General features: G+C 35.2%; 2 protein-coding genes across 3 annotated transcripts; both read left to right on the top strand.

Annotated features, from left to right (window-relative positions):
* The first annotated feature begins 2,373 nt into the window (after positions 1 to 2,373).
* Positions 2,374 to 8,639, top strand: LOC120088851 (protein ACTIVITY OF BC1 COMPLEX KINASE 7, chloroplastic). The gene is made up of 18 exons (XM_039046296.1): positions 2,374 to 2,548; positions 3,128 to 3,716; positions 3,837 to 3,980; positions 4,171 to 4,296; positions 4,448 to 4,535; positions 4,837 to 4,930; positions 5,669 to 5,762; positions 5,963 to 6,017; positions 6,115 to 6,206; positions 6,405 to 6,575; positions 6,880 to 6,936; positions 7,016 to 7,099; positions 7,192 to 7,276; positions 7,454 to 7,515; positions 7,638 to 7,712; positions 7,798 to 7,902; positions 8,039 to 8,180; positions 8,254 to 8,639. The coding sequence occupies exons 2-18, from the start codon at positions 3,141 to 3,143 to the stop codon at positions 8,325 to 8,327; spliced, it is 2,124 nt and encodes a 707-aa protein (XP_038902224.1). The 5' UTR covers positions 2,374 to 2,548; positions 3,128 to 3,140; the 3' UTR covers positions 8,328 to 8,639.
* A 3,368-nt stretch (positions 8,640 to 12,007) lies between these two features.
* LOC120088497 (nuclear transcription factor Y subunit B-3) lies at positions 12,008 to 14,075 on the top strand. 2 transcript variants are annotated; one of them, XM_039045844.1, is made up of 2 exons: positions 12,008 to 12,163; positions 13,062 to 14,075. In XM_039045844.1, the coding sequence occupies exon 2, from the start codon at positions 13,126 to 13,128 to the stop codon at positions 13,732 to 13,734; it is 609 nt and encodes a 202-aa protein (XP_038901772.1). In that variant the 5' UTR covers positions 12,008 to 12,163; positions 13,062 to 13,125; the 3' UTR covers positions 13,735 to 14,075. The 2 variants fall into 2 exon arrangements, with proteins under 2 accessions (XP_038901772.1, XP_038901773.1); XM_039045845.1 differs by having other exon boundaries at positions 12,024 to 12,163; positions 13,035 to 14,075.
* Positions 14,076 to 15,694: the final 1,619 nt, after the last annotated feature.

Here is a 15,694-nt window from a genome sequence, read left to right as displayed (position 1 = left end):
GACCACAATCCCTAGAATTCAATCTTGTTGATCTCTCATTATTAGCCACAAAAGGATCACGCTCTTTTGAAGGACCACAATCCATAGAATTCAATCTTGTTGATCTATCATTACCAGCCACAAAAGGATCAAGCTCTTCTGAAGAACCACAATCCATTGAAGTTAATCTACTGATCTCTCATTACCAAGCATAAGTCCGTTACATTAATTTTCTCTTTCCAAGTACCATAAATTAGTGTCGTCATTGTCTATTGATAATGTTGATAGTTGTGTGTTCATAGACAATGTAATATCACACTATTCTCGATTAAGCTCATATGATTCCTCGTATTGTCTGCCTACCCCCATATTATCATAACTCATATTCACATTTCCGTCATGGTTCGATTTTAGCATTACAAATAGCTGAACTCTACAAAAAACTTCCTGGAAAAGAAGGAAGTGAACATCACCATCGTTCCATATGTATTGTGGAGGGGCTTCATAGTCAAGCTTATATTTAACTCTCATGATAACACCAAACTCTAAAGAACTTACATTTGTAACCCTATAAATGTGAGCTTTAAGTTCTTCATACTTCAATGTAATAGGCACAATAATTCCTATTAGCTCGCCTCCAATATACAAATTTTGGTTCTCATACCAATCACCTCCATGTTGAATTAGTAGACACTTTTCTATCATTTTCAATGCAAGAGAACTTTTTTCATTAAGTTGTACAAGCAGATGAATATCGTCTAATACACATGGATCTCTTTTGTCGTTGCTCTCTCTTGCTCTTGCTCCAGTGGCTCTCGTTGTCGCTCCCTCTCACTCTTGCGCTCTCTCGTTGTCTTTCTCTCTCACTCTTTCTCGCAAAATCCAAAACCCTTGGTAGTGATTGTTTTCGCTTTTGTTATGCTATTTTCATACATTGTTTAGACTACGTTCCAACAAACACCAATGAAATCACATTTTAGAAAGTCATTCTGATAAGAAAAGCTCGTTATGAAAACTCTGTTTGGTTCTGAAAAACTTTAAATTTTAAAGAATTCACCATTATATGTTTAATGTGTTAATGATTTGAGGTTTTAGACATGATTTCGTGAAAATTGTCAAATCATCTATACACTGACAAACAATCACATCACGATGGAAGATAGATAGCAAGAGCGAGACCAATTTCGTGAGGGGAAATTCTTATAATCTCATATCGTGATGACATCAACGGAGGGTCAATTTATTTATTTTTTTTTAAAGGGGGTTATTTGGCATTGTAGCCCAATTTTAGGTCATCGGCCCAAAATTTCTATGTTTTTATATACTAGTTTGTCTGGTTTGTTATATATTAAACTTGTTTTTATTAATGTCAAATTACTATAAAGAATGACTATAAGATACTATGAACTAATAATTTAAAATTAATGATCGTTGGAGTTGGTGGAGGTAGCTACCATCGGAGGTGGCCAGAGTTAGCCGTCCACAATGGTGGTCAAATATGGTTGGAGTTGGCACGGATGGTGGTCGCCAAAGTAGGCTGTTAGAGGAAGTTGTCAGAGTTAGCCATCAGAGATGGTGGCCAGAGTGGTGACGGGGACGTCGGTGGTGATGAGAATTGAGTGCTTTGTTAGTGGACATGTTATAAAATATCGGTGACATATCAAATTGCCCTCCTAAACATTGAGTTGAGTGGCAATGAGGACATCGGTGGTGATGAGAGTTGAATGCTTTGTTAGTGGACATGTTATAAAATATTAGTGACATACCAAATTGTCCTCCCAAACATTGAGTTGAGTTTTTTTAAAAAAAATATATAATTTACCCTTTTTATAAATATTATTCATTTTGTTTAAGAATATGTAGGATTGGAGAGACTTGTATACCGACCTTCAAATTTCTAATAACATCTCCTTTCCTTTACACCAAAGATTCCCACCACACGATGGCTGGTAAGAAATTATGGATTCATAGCTGTCCACGATGCTCCAATTTCCCAATCAAAAACACATTTTCTCCACGCATTCTGTGTTCGTCAGGAATGGCTCAATCCGCTGAACAACCACAGTGAGTGCCACCACTGTTTCTTCTTTTGGGACCCTTGATACTTGAAGTTTCTCTGCCGTATGGTCAAGAAAGACATCAAAGGGGAATGGAAGGTTTTAAACCCACATGGTAGAATTAGAAATGAATAACATGGGCCAAAATTAACCCAAAAGGCCACACCAGTGGTCAAGTCCAACACGCACCAAGAAATTGAGAGGTTGTTGTTCGAACTTTGGAGATTTTCATTTCTGTTTTTGTCGTTAACCCATTTGATTTGATATTTTGACGCTACCGCCTGGTTTCAGTAGCTTGGACGCCGAGAATTCGGAATAACAGGCATACCCAGTAAACGTTTCTATCACTTTCTTTCTTATTTTTCTTCTTGCGTTTGTGAGAAACGTCCCACTTAAGATTTCCCAACATCATTACTACATTTCCCCAAACCCCCAATTCCAGTTGAGATACCTTGATGTTCTAAGCTGAGTCAATTTCTGCTTTCTGCTGTTGATTTCAACTGAAATTTTTGGTACATTCATGCAGCTTCCATTTGGGTTCTCTTTATTTTCTCGGAAAATTGCAGTGCCTGCTGAGTTCAGTTGATGGAATCATTGAAATTTTTGAAAGATTGATCAAAAGAACCATTTTGAAGCTTTCTTGACTTTTATTTTACCTCTTTTTTCATCGATTCATGTTGAACAAAAGTAGTAAACGGCGATTCTTATTCTGGCGTTACGTTCTTTTCTCTCGTGTTTTCTTTTTGTTTTTTGGATTTGAACATGGGAAGTGACGACTATATCATTTGACCTTCTGTTTTTTCCCATCGGCCGGAGACTTTCGCATCGTTTGCATGATATTCAAACCTTCGGTTCGTTAATGGAATAGGGGATTGGTGATTAGTCTGCTGACTGTAGATGGAGTTTCAGTTTCTTTGATTTCTGATTCTGACTACTATGCTCGAATGCTCTGAGTAGCCACAAAATCTGTAATCGCAAAGAACAGATTCGCTAGTTCGTGTGTTTTTTGTTTATATATATGTGTTCCAATTTAACCCATTTAACAAGCTAGAGATGGTTAGTTACAACTGTGTTCGTTTTTCTCTTTTCAGGCACTAATCTTAGATGGCGGCAACACTGGCTTCCCACAGCTGTTATTGCAACGAAACAAAGTTAAATGAGGGAAAAAGGAAACAAGCCTACGATCTCTGTTTTTCAAGATCAATTTCACTTTATACATTCAAGAAGATTGAGAAGTCAACTTGGAGTCCTCCAAGTTCTCAACATTTCAGGCTTCAAAATGAAATGAAACAGAATACCTCGCCCCCTAGGTTAAATACCAATGGAAGAGCTGCTAAGATGGTACCCATAAGTGAAGTAGTGAAAAAGAGAGCTGTATCTGCCAACAAAGTTGAGAACATAAATGGTAAAAAGCAAGTTATCAATGGGTCAAGTATAGTTAAGCGCAGCCCATCTCCACCATTGGCTAAGAGAACAAATGTTATAGACTCAAAGAAGCTCCCACCAATTGAGGATCTTAAGGTTTTGCCCTCAGATGAAGGTTTCAGTTGGGCTAATGAAAATTATAACTCTGTGCAAAGGAGTATTGATGTCTGGAGTTTTGTCATTTCCTTACGAATCCGTGTTTTCTTGGAAAATACAAAATGGACGTATGCTGGAGGCTTCTCAGAAGATAAGCAGGTTAAATATTTTCCTGAAGTTGTTATTTATCTCCTAATTACCTCAGTTCTTGTTAGTTTTTTGTTTTCTAGACTAGAATGTTGATTTTGCTATAATTCAATCATCACTCTTTCCCTCCAGAAAAAAAGAAGGATGAAGACAGCCTGTTGGTTGCGGGAGCGTGTGCTGCAGCTTGGCCCTACTTTTATTAAGCTTGGACAGCTCTCCTCAACTAGGTCAGATCTTTTCCCTCGTGAGTATGTGGATGAGCTTGCTAAGTTACAGGTATCAATTTTTTTTTCTTTGCAGCATTTTCTCTTTTCATGGAAACTTGCGTATTTTGATTAAATTGTTGAACGTCTGTATGTGTAGCCTCACTGTCATGAGGATGTTAAGATAGCAAAATTATGGGATGTTGTGATGTCACTGCTAAATAAAAATCTGAAGATTTCTGTTTCTGATATTGTATAATCAGGATAAAGTCCCTGCATTCTCTCCTGAGAAAGCAAGAGCATTCATTGAGAGTGAACTGGGCGTCCCCATTGATACATTGTTCAAAGAATTTGAAGACCGTCCTATTGCTGCTGCAAGTCTTGGTCAGGTGCTTGTTTCTTTTCAATTTGAAATCAATGTTCATAAAGTGATAGTTACATGGATTAAGGTCAAGTCTAGTTTTTTTTTTTTTTTTTTTTTGGTTGCATTTATAGCTACTTCTACACGTTCAGAATTGATTTGAGTAATGTTGTCTTTAGGTCCATCGTGCTATACTGCATAATGGAGAGAGGGTGGTCATCAAAGTCCAAAGACCTGGTCTCAAGAAGCTTTTCGACATTGATCTGCGTAAGGATTGATTTTGCTTTTTCCTGCTGGAGATGAATAGTGATAATAAACGGGCTTGCAATGATTATTGAACTTTTATGTGGTTTTTCGAGGATAGAAAAACATTAGTATATAATATTTCAGCTGATTGGACAGGCATGATTGTGTATTTTTGACATGTATGATTATAGAATCTTATAATTGTGTAATAGGTCATATGACCTCGGGAAGTAAATATTGATTAGGTTCCTGTTTGTTAAGTTTGAGACATGTCATTGAGCTCACATGTTGACTTCTATTATTGTTTGTATTCCATCAACAGGGAATTTGAAATTGATTGCAGAATATTTTCAAAAAAGTGAAACGTTTGGTGGTCCTACCAGAGACTGGATTGGTATATATGAAGAATGTGCTACGTAAGTAACAGCAGCTATTTTTCATTGTAATAAAATGAAAGGTTCTTATTGTGTGTTAGAGACTACACATCTGTTTGAATACACCCAGATACTTGAAGAAAGTAACCTTAATATCTTGTTTCTTAAAGGGTGCTTTGTTTCTTAGCTACACATTTGTGGTGTAGGTTCAAGTTATGGTAGTCATTTACGTAAGACTTTATGTCCTTTGATTTTTTTGGCAACCAATAGTAGTAGGGTCAAGTAGTTGACCCATGAAAATAGTCAAGTCTTGTACAAATGTCCAAAAATAATTATAAGAAAAAAATATGGCCATCTCTAAAAATTACGGCTCACAATATGATGAAAAATAAACAGGGATACAATGGTTTGGTGAAACTATGATTCTATGAGCTATAGCTTGTAGAGTTCTCATGCCTGCTCTGATTAACAGTAAAATTTTGAGTCTCTTATCACTTCATTTACTTAAAGGGCAAAAAGATAGCTTAATAAGGCTACTAAAAATTTTGGGTGAGGAAAATCGGTCATCTAAGATGATTTCATGTGATGTATTATTTCGATTTAGCTGGAGTTCTTGAAATGTTTCCTTGTTTTTCACCCTGCTAAGGGGATGTCCCCATTTCAAGGTTTATCATGAGTTTTTTGTGGCATGAACTTTAGTTCATTTTTCTTCATGAAACGATGTTGACTATGATGCTTTTAGTAATTTTCTTTAACTCATGTTTTGATTCTTGGTTGCAGGATTTTGTATCAAGAAATTGACTACATAAATGAAGGCAAAAATGCTGATAGATTCCGCAGGGATTTTCGTAATATAAAGTGGGTCCGAGTACCTGTACGTTTCTTCATACAGAACCTATTCTTTGATACTTCTCTAATGGATATTCTCTCTCCCTCTATAAAATTCAAATTATATGACTAGAAGACGTTAAGAACTAAAATTTCTAGTAATCTACTAAATATTCATCTTTCTTCTTTCTAAAACATCTTTTATATAAATATTTGTTTTATTCTATTCTATTTTACTTTTTGTAGCTTGTCTTTTGGGACTACACTGCTTTGAAGGTATTGACTTTAGAGTATGTACCAGGTTTGACCCCAAGCAATGCGTCTTTTGATATAATACATTACAATCTACATTCTAGCATTTTGCAGTGTTAAGAATAAAATTGTTATCTTATGTGCAGGGGTTAAGATAAATCAGCTGAATGTTCTGGACTCACGTGGCTTTAGTCGCTCTCGAATTTCATCACATGCTATTGAAGCATACTTAATTCAGGTCTGGCCTGTCAGTTGAATATAAAGTGATTCACATCATTAGCTATTCCTGGCAATGACCATAATGAACGCTAACCTATTAAAGACATTGTGTACTCCGTTTAATGGTTTTTGTTAAGCATGGCTTCCAGTTTAAACAGACAATTAATTTGATGATCATCCCATATTAACCAGCAGATGTATTTCTCCAATCTTTCAGATACTGAAGACTGGTTTCTTCCATGCTGATCCTCATCCGGGAAATCTTGCTATTGATGTGGATGAAGCAATCATATATTATGATTTCGGTATGATGGGGGAAATCAAATCCTTCACTAGAGAGCGGCTGCTTGACCTTTTCTATGCTGTTTATGAGAAAGATGCAAAAAAGGTTTACATTTCTTAAATATCGAATGACTTTTCTGGAAGATTGTTACAGTACCTCAGAATATCTTAATATGATAGTGAACCAACCATTCCCTCACCCCCCACCCTGCCCCACATGAGGAAAAGAGTAGAGAGCATTCAGACTTTCAACGCTCGTGATTTTTCCTTTTTGAAATTGCTATAGACTATAGTAAAAGGGATGTGAAGCATACCCATTTCATGTGATCAAATTCATCGGGATGATGCAAATTGGTTGATGCATCTGTTGAAATGATATATCTTTTACCGACAAAGGTGCAATCATGCAGGTTATGCAAAGGCTCATTGATCTTGAAGCACTTCAGCCCACGGGAGACCTGTCTTCGGTATAAACTGTACAGATTGAATATAAGTCTACGTACTATTATTGTTTATGGTCTATCATTGTTCGAATTTTTTATTTAGGTGAGGAGATCCATTCAATTTTTCTTGGACAATTTGTTGAGTCAGTCACCAGACCAGCAGCAGACTCTGGCTGCAATTGGTGAGGTATGCAAACATTCAATCTAGCGATTGCCAAAAGCTGGGTGACACATTTTGCATCATCTTTTATAATAAACTCAAGTGTGGCTGTCTGACAGGATTTATTTGCAATAGCTCAAGATCAACCTTTTCGATTCCCCTCCACCTTTACCTTTGTCTTGAGGGCATTTTCTACCCTCGAAGGTTGATCTCATTCTCTCATGCTTTGCCAATTGAGCCATCATATCTCCCAGGAATAAAACAATACTAAAACCATTATTTCATATTGTCAAAAGAATTCTTTGTTTTAAAGTATATAAACTGACCAACTTCAACTAGAATCGTTTCTGCTCTCAACTGAGGACCCGAATGTTGTTTCAGGTATTGGCTACACACTTGACCCCGATTTCTCCTTCGTGAAGATTGCTGCACCATATGCTCAGGTTTGTAACGTCTTCTTTTGGTATAATTCTAGTTTAAAATATTGTCAAATGATCCTTTCACAGTTCTTTGTGTTATCCATGAAGGCCTTTTTAATTATTTCTGTGAAAACTGAAATGTGCAGGAGCTTTTAGACTTAAAACAGAAGGAGCGGAGTGGTACACAACTTGTGCAGGAGATAAGAAAACAAGCCAATGATGTACAGTACTTTCATCGAGTTTTTTTTCGTGCTCTCTCTTCATAGAGTGCAACTTCTTACAAATAATGTTGTAATTCATTTTCAGGCTAGAACATCCACCATTTCCATGCCATACAGAATCCAAAAAATAGAGGAATTTGTACAACAGCTCGAGTCAGGGGACTTAAAGCTTCGAGTCCGAGTGCTAGAGGTACATACTTAATAATCACATCATAAATTCGTAGATTGTTGAATTACTATGATTTCAGCAAATATAAAAATTTAACTTCCAAAAACTTTGCAATATTCCCCTCCTAAACTTCACCATATTGTCATGGGATTCTTAGTCTGAAAGAGCAGCAAGGAAAGCAACAATACTTCAGATGGCAACGATGTACACTGTGATGGTCGGTACCCTTTTGAACCTCGGAATCACCCTGAGCTCTCAAGGCAACCAAGCTGTTGCTAGTGGATCTTTCGTCGGAGCAGGTGAGCTCTTTTTCGATGGCGAAAGTTCTAGTTTAAAGTTCAAATTTTACCTCAATCATTTTGTGAAATGCAGGAGTTTTTACGGCGCTCGTTCTTCAATGTATGCAAAGGGTTAAAAGGCTCGACAAATTTGAGAAAATGATCTGATTTACCCTTCAAACATCAACTTTCTTGTATATTCAATATCCATTCATTAGAAACTCTGTTACACAATCCATTCAACAACCATATTATAGGTATAGAATCCCTTTTTCTCTATTAGAGCAAAAGCATATTTGGAAGACAGAAAAACAAGGGCAGTCCCAGGCAGTTTGGAAGTGAAAACTGCATACAGGAGAAAGGAAACAAAAATTGGTTATAGGTGAGAGAAGCAGCTGGTAATACCCCCTGCCCTCAATTAGAATTTAGAACGATCACTTTCATTATTAATATATTATATTCTTCATTTTTATTGATCAAGGCAGTTTCATTCCCTATTTTCTCTCATTTTCTATTTCTTTACAGGAATATTGATAATTGAACCAACAATAATCAAGTTTAAGGAGAGATTATATATATTTGCAAAATATGATCCTTGTACTTTTCAAGCAAATATTAACCTATGTAAGTGTAAATTTATACCATTTATCATATTTAAGCATATGTGATCCTTCGCTTCAAAATAAGAAATTGACAAATATATTAGTCATAATCATTAAATCCAATTTATTAAGGACGTGCTATTTTGTTCTTATATTTAGCATATTATTGAATTGTGTAGGCTAATCATAATGACAAAATAATGAAAGTCTTTAGTTGTTTAATAACTTCAATAAATTTGGTCTATGATGTGAGATATGATTGAAATTGAATTATCGTGTGGCTAAAATAATGTTTAAATTATTATTTTTTAATATTATACTTAAATTAGTTAGAAGAACAAAAGGACAAAATGTATATTTTAATTAACCACATGGATTGAAAGGCCTTTCGTTGACATGAAAATCAATGTTTTCCCCTCTTTTTCTTTTCTTTTTTTAAAACTTTTTTTCCATTTTTTTTTTTTTAATTGGGTACAACTTTTTAAAAGTTAATACAAGGTGAGACAATTTGAGTTCATAATTTCAAAATTCAATCATAAATCTCTTAATTCATGGCATGAAATTCTTATACAAATATAGTTTCAATATGAGTAAATTTATTCAATGTAGCTAGTCTTTCTTTTCATTACATCTATGGTTGAAATATAAATCAACTGATTTCTTATGCTTCTGATAGTGGTAAAACTATCAAATGCTTTAATAAATATTCCCAACAACTCCTATTTCAAAAGGTAGTTCAAATTAACCAATCTTTCCACCCTTTTCAAAACAACCGCCAAATCCACCACTTACCCACTACATTTACATTTGTTTTCGAGATTAAAAACGGCTTGGAATGATGAGAGAAAAAAAGAATTAAAATTTTATTTTTATTTAAACTCATTTAATAAACATAGTTTAAAATACATTTTGAAGATGTTTCCAAAGCTATCTTGAATAACTAAATATTTCAACTTCTCTTCAGAAATTCATAATTTGAGGATTCATTCATTGCAACCATTAATCAAACCATAGTTGTCCTCACTTTCATCAACATTACCAGACGCTATAAAGTATATAAACTAACAAAATGCAGATTGCCTATTCCGAATGTGTGACGAATATTTTTGGTTGGACTCAAAAGTATACTACCAAGTTTAAGATTTATGTTTTCTTTTATCGTGGGTCGTAACTATATATTGTACTTTTGAGCAGCTAATAATGATTGGAAATGCAGTCAAAGTTCTACATTGACTATATAAGTGGATGATCATGAATATATAAGAGATGGCAACTATATCTAATGGTATAGAGACTTTTGGAGGAAACCAAAAAAGTAAGACCATGAAAACTTATGTCAAAGTTGACAATATCATACCATTTATGGAAATACTTGAAGGGTTGTTGTCCCTAGCAAACTGGTATCAAAGTCATGCCTTGATTGTCAAACGAAGAAGTGAAAAACCTAAGAAGATGTAATCATGGTTATATCCATTTGTGTTTGAGCATTCGGACAGATGATGTGTTCAAATGTAATTCAGATGGATAAAATTGAGAATACAAGAATTATGTACCACGACCCACAAGCAAGAAATCAATTATTACATAAAAATCTGATTAGAAACCAAGGGCATAGACTCATTTTTATAGTGTTTGAAATTCATCACTTTCTTGAACCTTTTGGATGTGAGACAACTGTAGTTTTAATATTTTGTCAAAATGCAACAATAGTAACATATTCAATTTGATTTTTAGCGTAGTGAAAATTTCTCCACTAGTTATAAGCTCTCAATTACTTAAATGTGGCAGGTATAATCAAATTGCGTACATTAAGAAGTCAATTGTAGAAGATTAATACAAAATATATTGTTGAACATTTTAGTTACTTTCATTATTAGTAGAGATGTGTGAAACACAATTAATTCTTGTCACATTGTTTGTTGTTGCACACTTGACTCATACAAGAATACAGTAGCAATGGCCCATTGCCATTTTGCTTTGATCTTGGGTGTAATTGATGAAGGACCATTTGTATTGCCATAAAAAAAAATCACCAACGCATAGATGTTCCTACTAAACCCGTATATTTAAAATCTATACACCAATTCAACAAATACCACTATATGCTATTTTATTGGATTAGCCATTTCAAATTTGAGATAAAAAATAAACAGTACCTAAAAAACAAGCTTAAACATACGTAAAACAAACTTAAACCATCTAAAACAAGTATAAAATTGATTTTAGGTTAGACAGTTGAGTACTCGTTAACATTTGAAGGATAAGTGTTAAAAGGGGCTTGGAAGCCTAACTACCCTACCTACCAAAGAAACATGATCAACTAAGGCCCCATTTAGAAATCATTTGGTATTTGATTTTTGTGGTTGAAAATTAAGCCTATAGATACAACTTCTTTTTCTCAATTGTTCATTAATTATCTATGTTTTACCAATGATTTAAAAAATCAAGTAAAAATTTGAAAATTAACAAAAAGTAACTTTTAAAAACTTGTCTTTATTTTTAGAATTTGACTAAGAATTTAATCAATTTATGTAAGAAATGTATAAATTTAAGAAATAGAGAAGAAACGGACTTAATTTTTAAAAATAAAAAAATAATTATCCAACGAGATTAAGTAATTAAAAAAATTCAAAGTAATCGGAGTTTTTTTTTCTAAAACAAGGAAGCAAGATCAGTTCTATCCAATCATTGTAGCAACAAAAGAAAACACCAACGAAGATAGCAATGACCAACTCTTCTTCTCTGCACTCTTCTGATAAACATGATCTATCATGCCAAGTGACATGAAGCTAGGTGAAACACTACAATTCAAACATAAACCAAACTGGAATTTGAGAACTGGGGAAAGTAAACAAATAGAGCAAGTTAAGTAAAAGAAAACGGAAGTCCCCGCACCCTTCAGTGTCACCTCACAGGCCAAAGTCGCTCGCCGCTGGAAGTTGCTTCCCCTGTCGTTCGAAGTTGCCTTGTCGCACTGTCCAAATCTCGTCACGCGCTGTCAGAAAAACCTCGCGCTCAACCCGCCACCACTGCCGAAGTCGCTTCACCTCCCCACCGCCATCCGAAGTCGGCTCGCCGCCGTTCCGAAGAAACTATCGTCCGTCCGTCAAAGTCCACTTGTGGCGCGAGAGAAGATGGGTGCGATGGGAATTGGGAAATGGAAGAGGAGGCTTCTAGGATTTTTCTATTTTTTTTTCAATTAAGGGCAATTTGGATATTTCACCTGACCATTTGTGCTAAAACTCTTTTATTTTCAAAAACTATCCCAAAACTCCTTAACCCCCAATATTTTATCCTATTTTTGGCAATTTCCCCTTCTTCCTTCTCTCTCGATCAATCATACAACCGGCTTTATCTTCATCAACAACATCATCTTCTTCTTCTCAAACCTCACTCATGGCGGTAAGAACAAAATCCTCTCACACCTTTCATTTCTTTCATCGTTAATCCCTCCTAACTTCCCCCAGATTTTGATTTCACGACTTGTTCGTTTCTGGGTTTCACTTCTTTTTTTGATTTATTTCCTTATTCATGTCTTATTCGTCTTCCTGTCAAATGGGCCTTGAAAAAATTGAGGGTTTTATGTTGGGTGTGGTTTCTCTTTGGCCTTTTTGCTTGTTTTTCAAAGGAGTGAAATGAATCCGGTTGTGTTCTGTTTCTGTATTTGGTATTATGGTTGATTGCTTTTGCCCTTTGTGTCCACACCCCCCACTTTCTTTGTTGTTGAATGAGTTGCTTACTAGCTTTTAGCCCTTTCTGTATAGTTCTGTTAGTTTGCTAATTTTGCTGAGGAATTGGTGGGGTTTCTTCCTATTTGGTTGGTTTTGAAGTTTCTTCCATTGGGGAAATATGGGCTTTTCACTCAATCAGTTTTTTCAATCACTTAATTTGGGTTTTTCATTCATTGGACTTATGAATGACCAAGAAACTTGATGAAATCTCATGTATGATTCTATGGGTTGGTGAGATTTCTCTATGTACGTTGAATCTGACTTCACTTACTGAAGGCGGCTTTCATTTTCTCCCCTGTTTTTACCGTTCCCTGCATAAGTTTTAAGAGATGTTTCTGATATTCGATTGGGTAGTTCTTGATTGTTTCGAGATCGTCTAAACTTCGGGTTGGCTCTTCATATCATGGGATGGATTGCTGTAAGGTGTTGGTTAATTTAGGAAAATTGTATCTCGTGTCTGTCTATCATCTGATTCTTTTTTCAATTCATGACCGAGTTTTTTTCTTTTTCTTCTTCTTCTTCTTCTTTTTAATTCTGAGGAGTTTCTGATAAGCTTTTGAAAGCCTTAGGAGGAGGAAGTGGTTGAGATTGTGAAATTACTGTGAAAGAGAGAGGAGAGGAGGAGTATTGAAAATGGCGGATTCAGATAACGAATCAGGAGGTCACAACAGCAACGCAAACAGCGAGCTATCGGCAAAGGAGCAAGACAGATTCTTACCGATAGCGAACGTGAGTAGGATAATGAAGAAGGCGTTACCAGCAAACGCAAAGATCTCAAAAGATGCAAAAGAAACTGTACAAGAGTGTGTATCGGAGTTCATAAGCTTCATAACAGGAGAAGCATCAGACAAGTGCCAGAGAGAGAAGAGAAAGACGATCAACGGCGACGATTTGTTGTGGGCCATGACTACGCTTGGATTCGAAGAGTATGTGGAACCGCTCAAGAGTTATCTGCAGAAATACAGGGAAATGGAAGGGGAAAAGAGCACTATGGGGAGACAAGGGGAGAAAGACGGTGGTGGTGGTGGGCCCGGCGGCAGTGGAGCTAATGGTGGTGGTGGTGGTGGTGGTGGTGGAGGAGGAGGAGTCAACTCTGGTACTACTGGTGGAATGTATGGTGGGATGATGATGATGGGGCATCATCATCATCAGGGAGGTGTTTATGGTGGTGGTGGATTTCACCATATGGGAATTGGCGGCGGGAAGGGAGGAAGTGGTGGTTCCGGCACTGGTCACCGGTAAAAGCGGCGGTTGTGGTGGTGTTGTGGGACTGCTGCAAGGTCAAGCTAAGTGGCTGCTAGTTGGAACCTTTTAAAGGTTCTCCAACTTTTGAGCATCATTGATGACTTTATAGGAAGTTAATAAGAATTTTTCCCCCCCTCCTTTTGGGTCTCTGAGTCCTTGAAAGTTGTGGAAAACTATGGATCTTATCAATTTTATCTATTTTTCCTTTTCTTTTTTGGTATAAGTGTAATTTCTGTAATTTGTGTGTAAGAAAGAGGGATATACGATAATATGATGCATTTGTACAAGAGTAACCCCAAATTTTACACCACTACTAATTACCAAGACCCTTTATCCTATTTTGTTTTCCTCCTCCTCTCTCTCTTTATATTTCTAACCCAATTTATTTTTTGTTTTATTGGTCATAGATTTTTTTTTTTTTTGATTTCTATTAGTTGGTATTGGCAATTAAAGCATAATCCAACATTGGCAAAAGTAATTAAAATGTTTTGGTGTTATTGACTTATTTTACCATTTAACACATCATTAAATCTAGTTTAAAGGTCATTTAAAATAGTGTAATTAGAACTAAAAATAATCCAAAGTTGAAAAGTAGATACTTTGAAAGTCTTAACAATGTACAATGTTTTCTAGAATGTTCAAGACATGACCTATTATCTGAAAAAAGAGAAATATCAAGTAACATACAAATAAAATTCATCACTTTGTAGAAGTAATAAGTTAAAAGGGCAAAATTGAAAATTTATGATATAAAGGAATAAAAAGTTGAAAGGGAATAATTGGGAAAAAATCATAGAATGAAGTGGAAATAAAAGAAATGTAAAAATCATAACACATTATCCATCCACAAATGTTGTCTGAGTCAATAAAAGGGTCATTTTAAGGAGAGAAAAGATAAAATGTTAGATTGGTCCATATTTTGATGTTGTTTTGTAGTATTATTGGTGGGACTGTGAGAGTGAGAGAGGAAGGTCTAAAATGGATATTTTGGTGTTTGTTTGCAGTTTATAGGGAAAAAAGAAAAAAAGGCAAATGGCAGAGGGAAAATAGATTTGTCTCATAAATTTGATGCTGCTCTCTTTGTTCCTTTTTTTGGCATAAAAAGGCTTGGCATATTTATCCACTCTCTCCCTCTGTTAAACTTTATGAAAGTAATAATTGCGAGTTGAAATGTACAACATCATATTCACCTGGCTTATGTTCTGTTGGAATGTAAATTTCTTCATGTTTCACGTGTTTTTTTTAATAATGTAATTTAAATAAATAAAAATAAACAGAGGGTAGATGTGAAAGTATTGAAAAAATAGAGGAGCTATCTAACATACCTAAATTATAATTTAGGTAAATTGTGTCCTACGGTCCACGATAACTTAATGAAATGCATACATGGTACCACACGACTTATCTAGCATGATACATCCTTTGTTGTCATCACCATTAGGGAATACCATCAACTAAGAAATACAGACACGTATACGGATATAGGATACAAATATGATATGATACGATGATACGTCAATTTCTAAAAAAACCTAAGATACAGATACGTGGAAGAAACATTATATATATATATATAATAATGTCCAATTAAGTGTTGTCATACTTATCTTAAGTTAGATTAAAGTAGACTAAAAGAGAGATTGAAAACTTGAAAAAAAAAATCTAGCAATATCCAATGGTGGTTGAGCAACTAGAACAGACAGTAGGAATGAAGCAAAAGATGAAAATTGAAGAATGAAGTTGAGGATGAAGAGGTAATGTAAATCATGATTTAGATAGTGAGAAAAAAGAGAAGACTGAAATTTTATTATATTTTATTTAAGTGGCCGGGCTTAAATTTGATTTTTTTTATATTTTTAATCTATTTCATTTTGGTTGGTTAGATTTAAGTGGACTTTTGAATAAAATGGGCTGTGGGTTCGCCCTCTTATCTTATCTTGTTGCACACCTTCTTCTT

The sequence above is a fragment of the Benincasa hispida genome, chromosome 10 (assembly GCF_009727055.1).
Source record: "Benincasa hispida cultivar B227 chromosome 10, ASM972705v1, whole genome shotgun sequence".
Taxonomy (NCBI): Eukaryota; Viridiplantae; Streptophyta; class Magnoliopsida; order Cucurbitales; family Cucurbitaceae; genus Benincasa; species Benincasa hispida.
The sequence above is the reverse complement of the archived record's forward strand: the minus strand, read 5'-3'. Positions and strand labels throughout refer to the sequence as shown.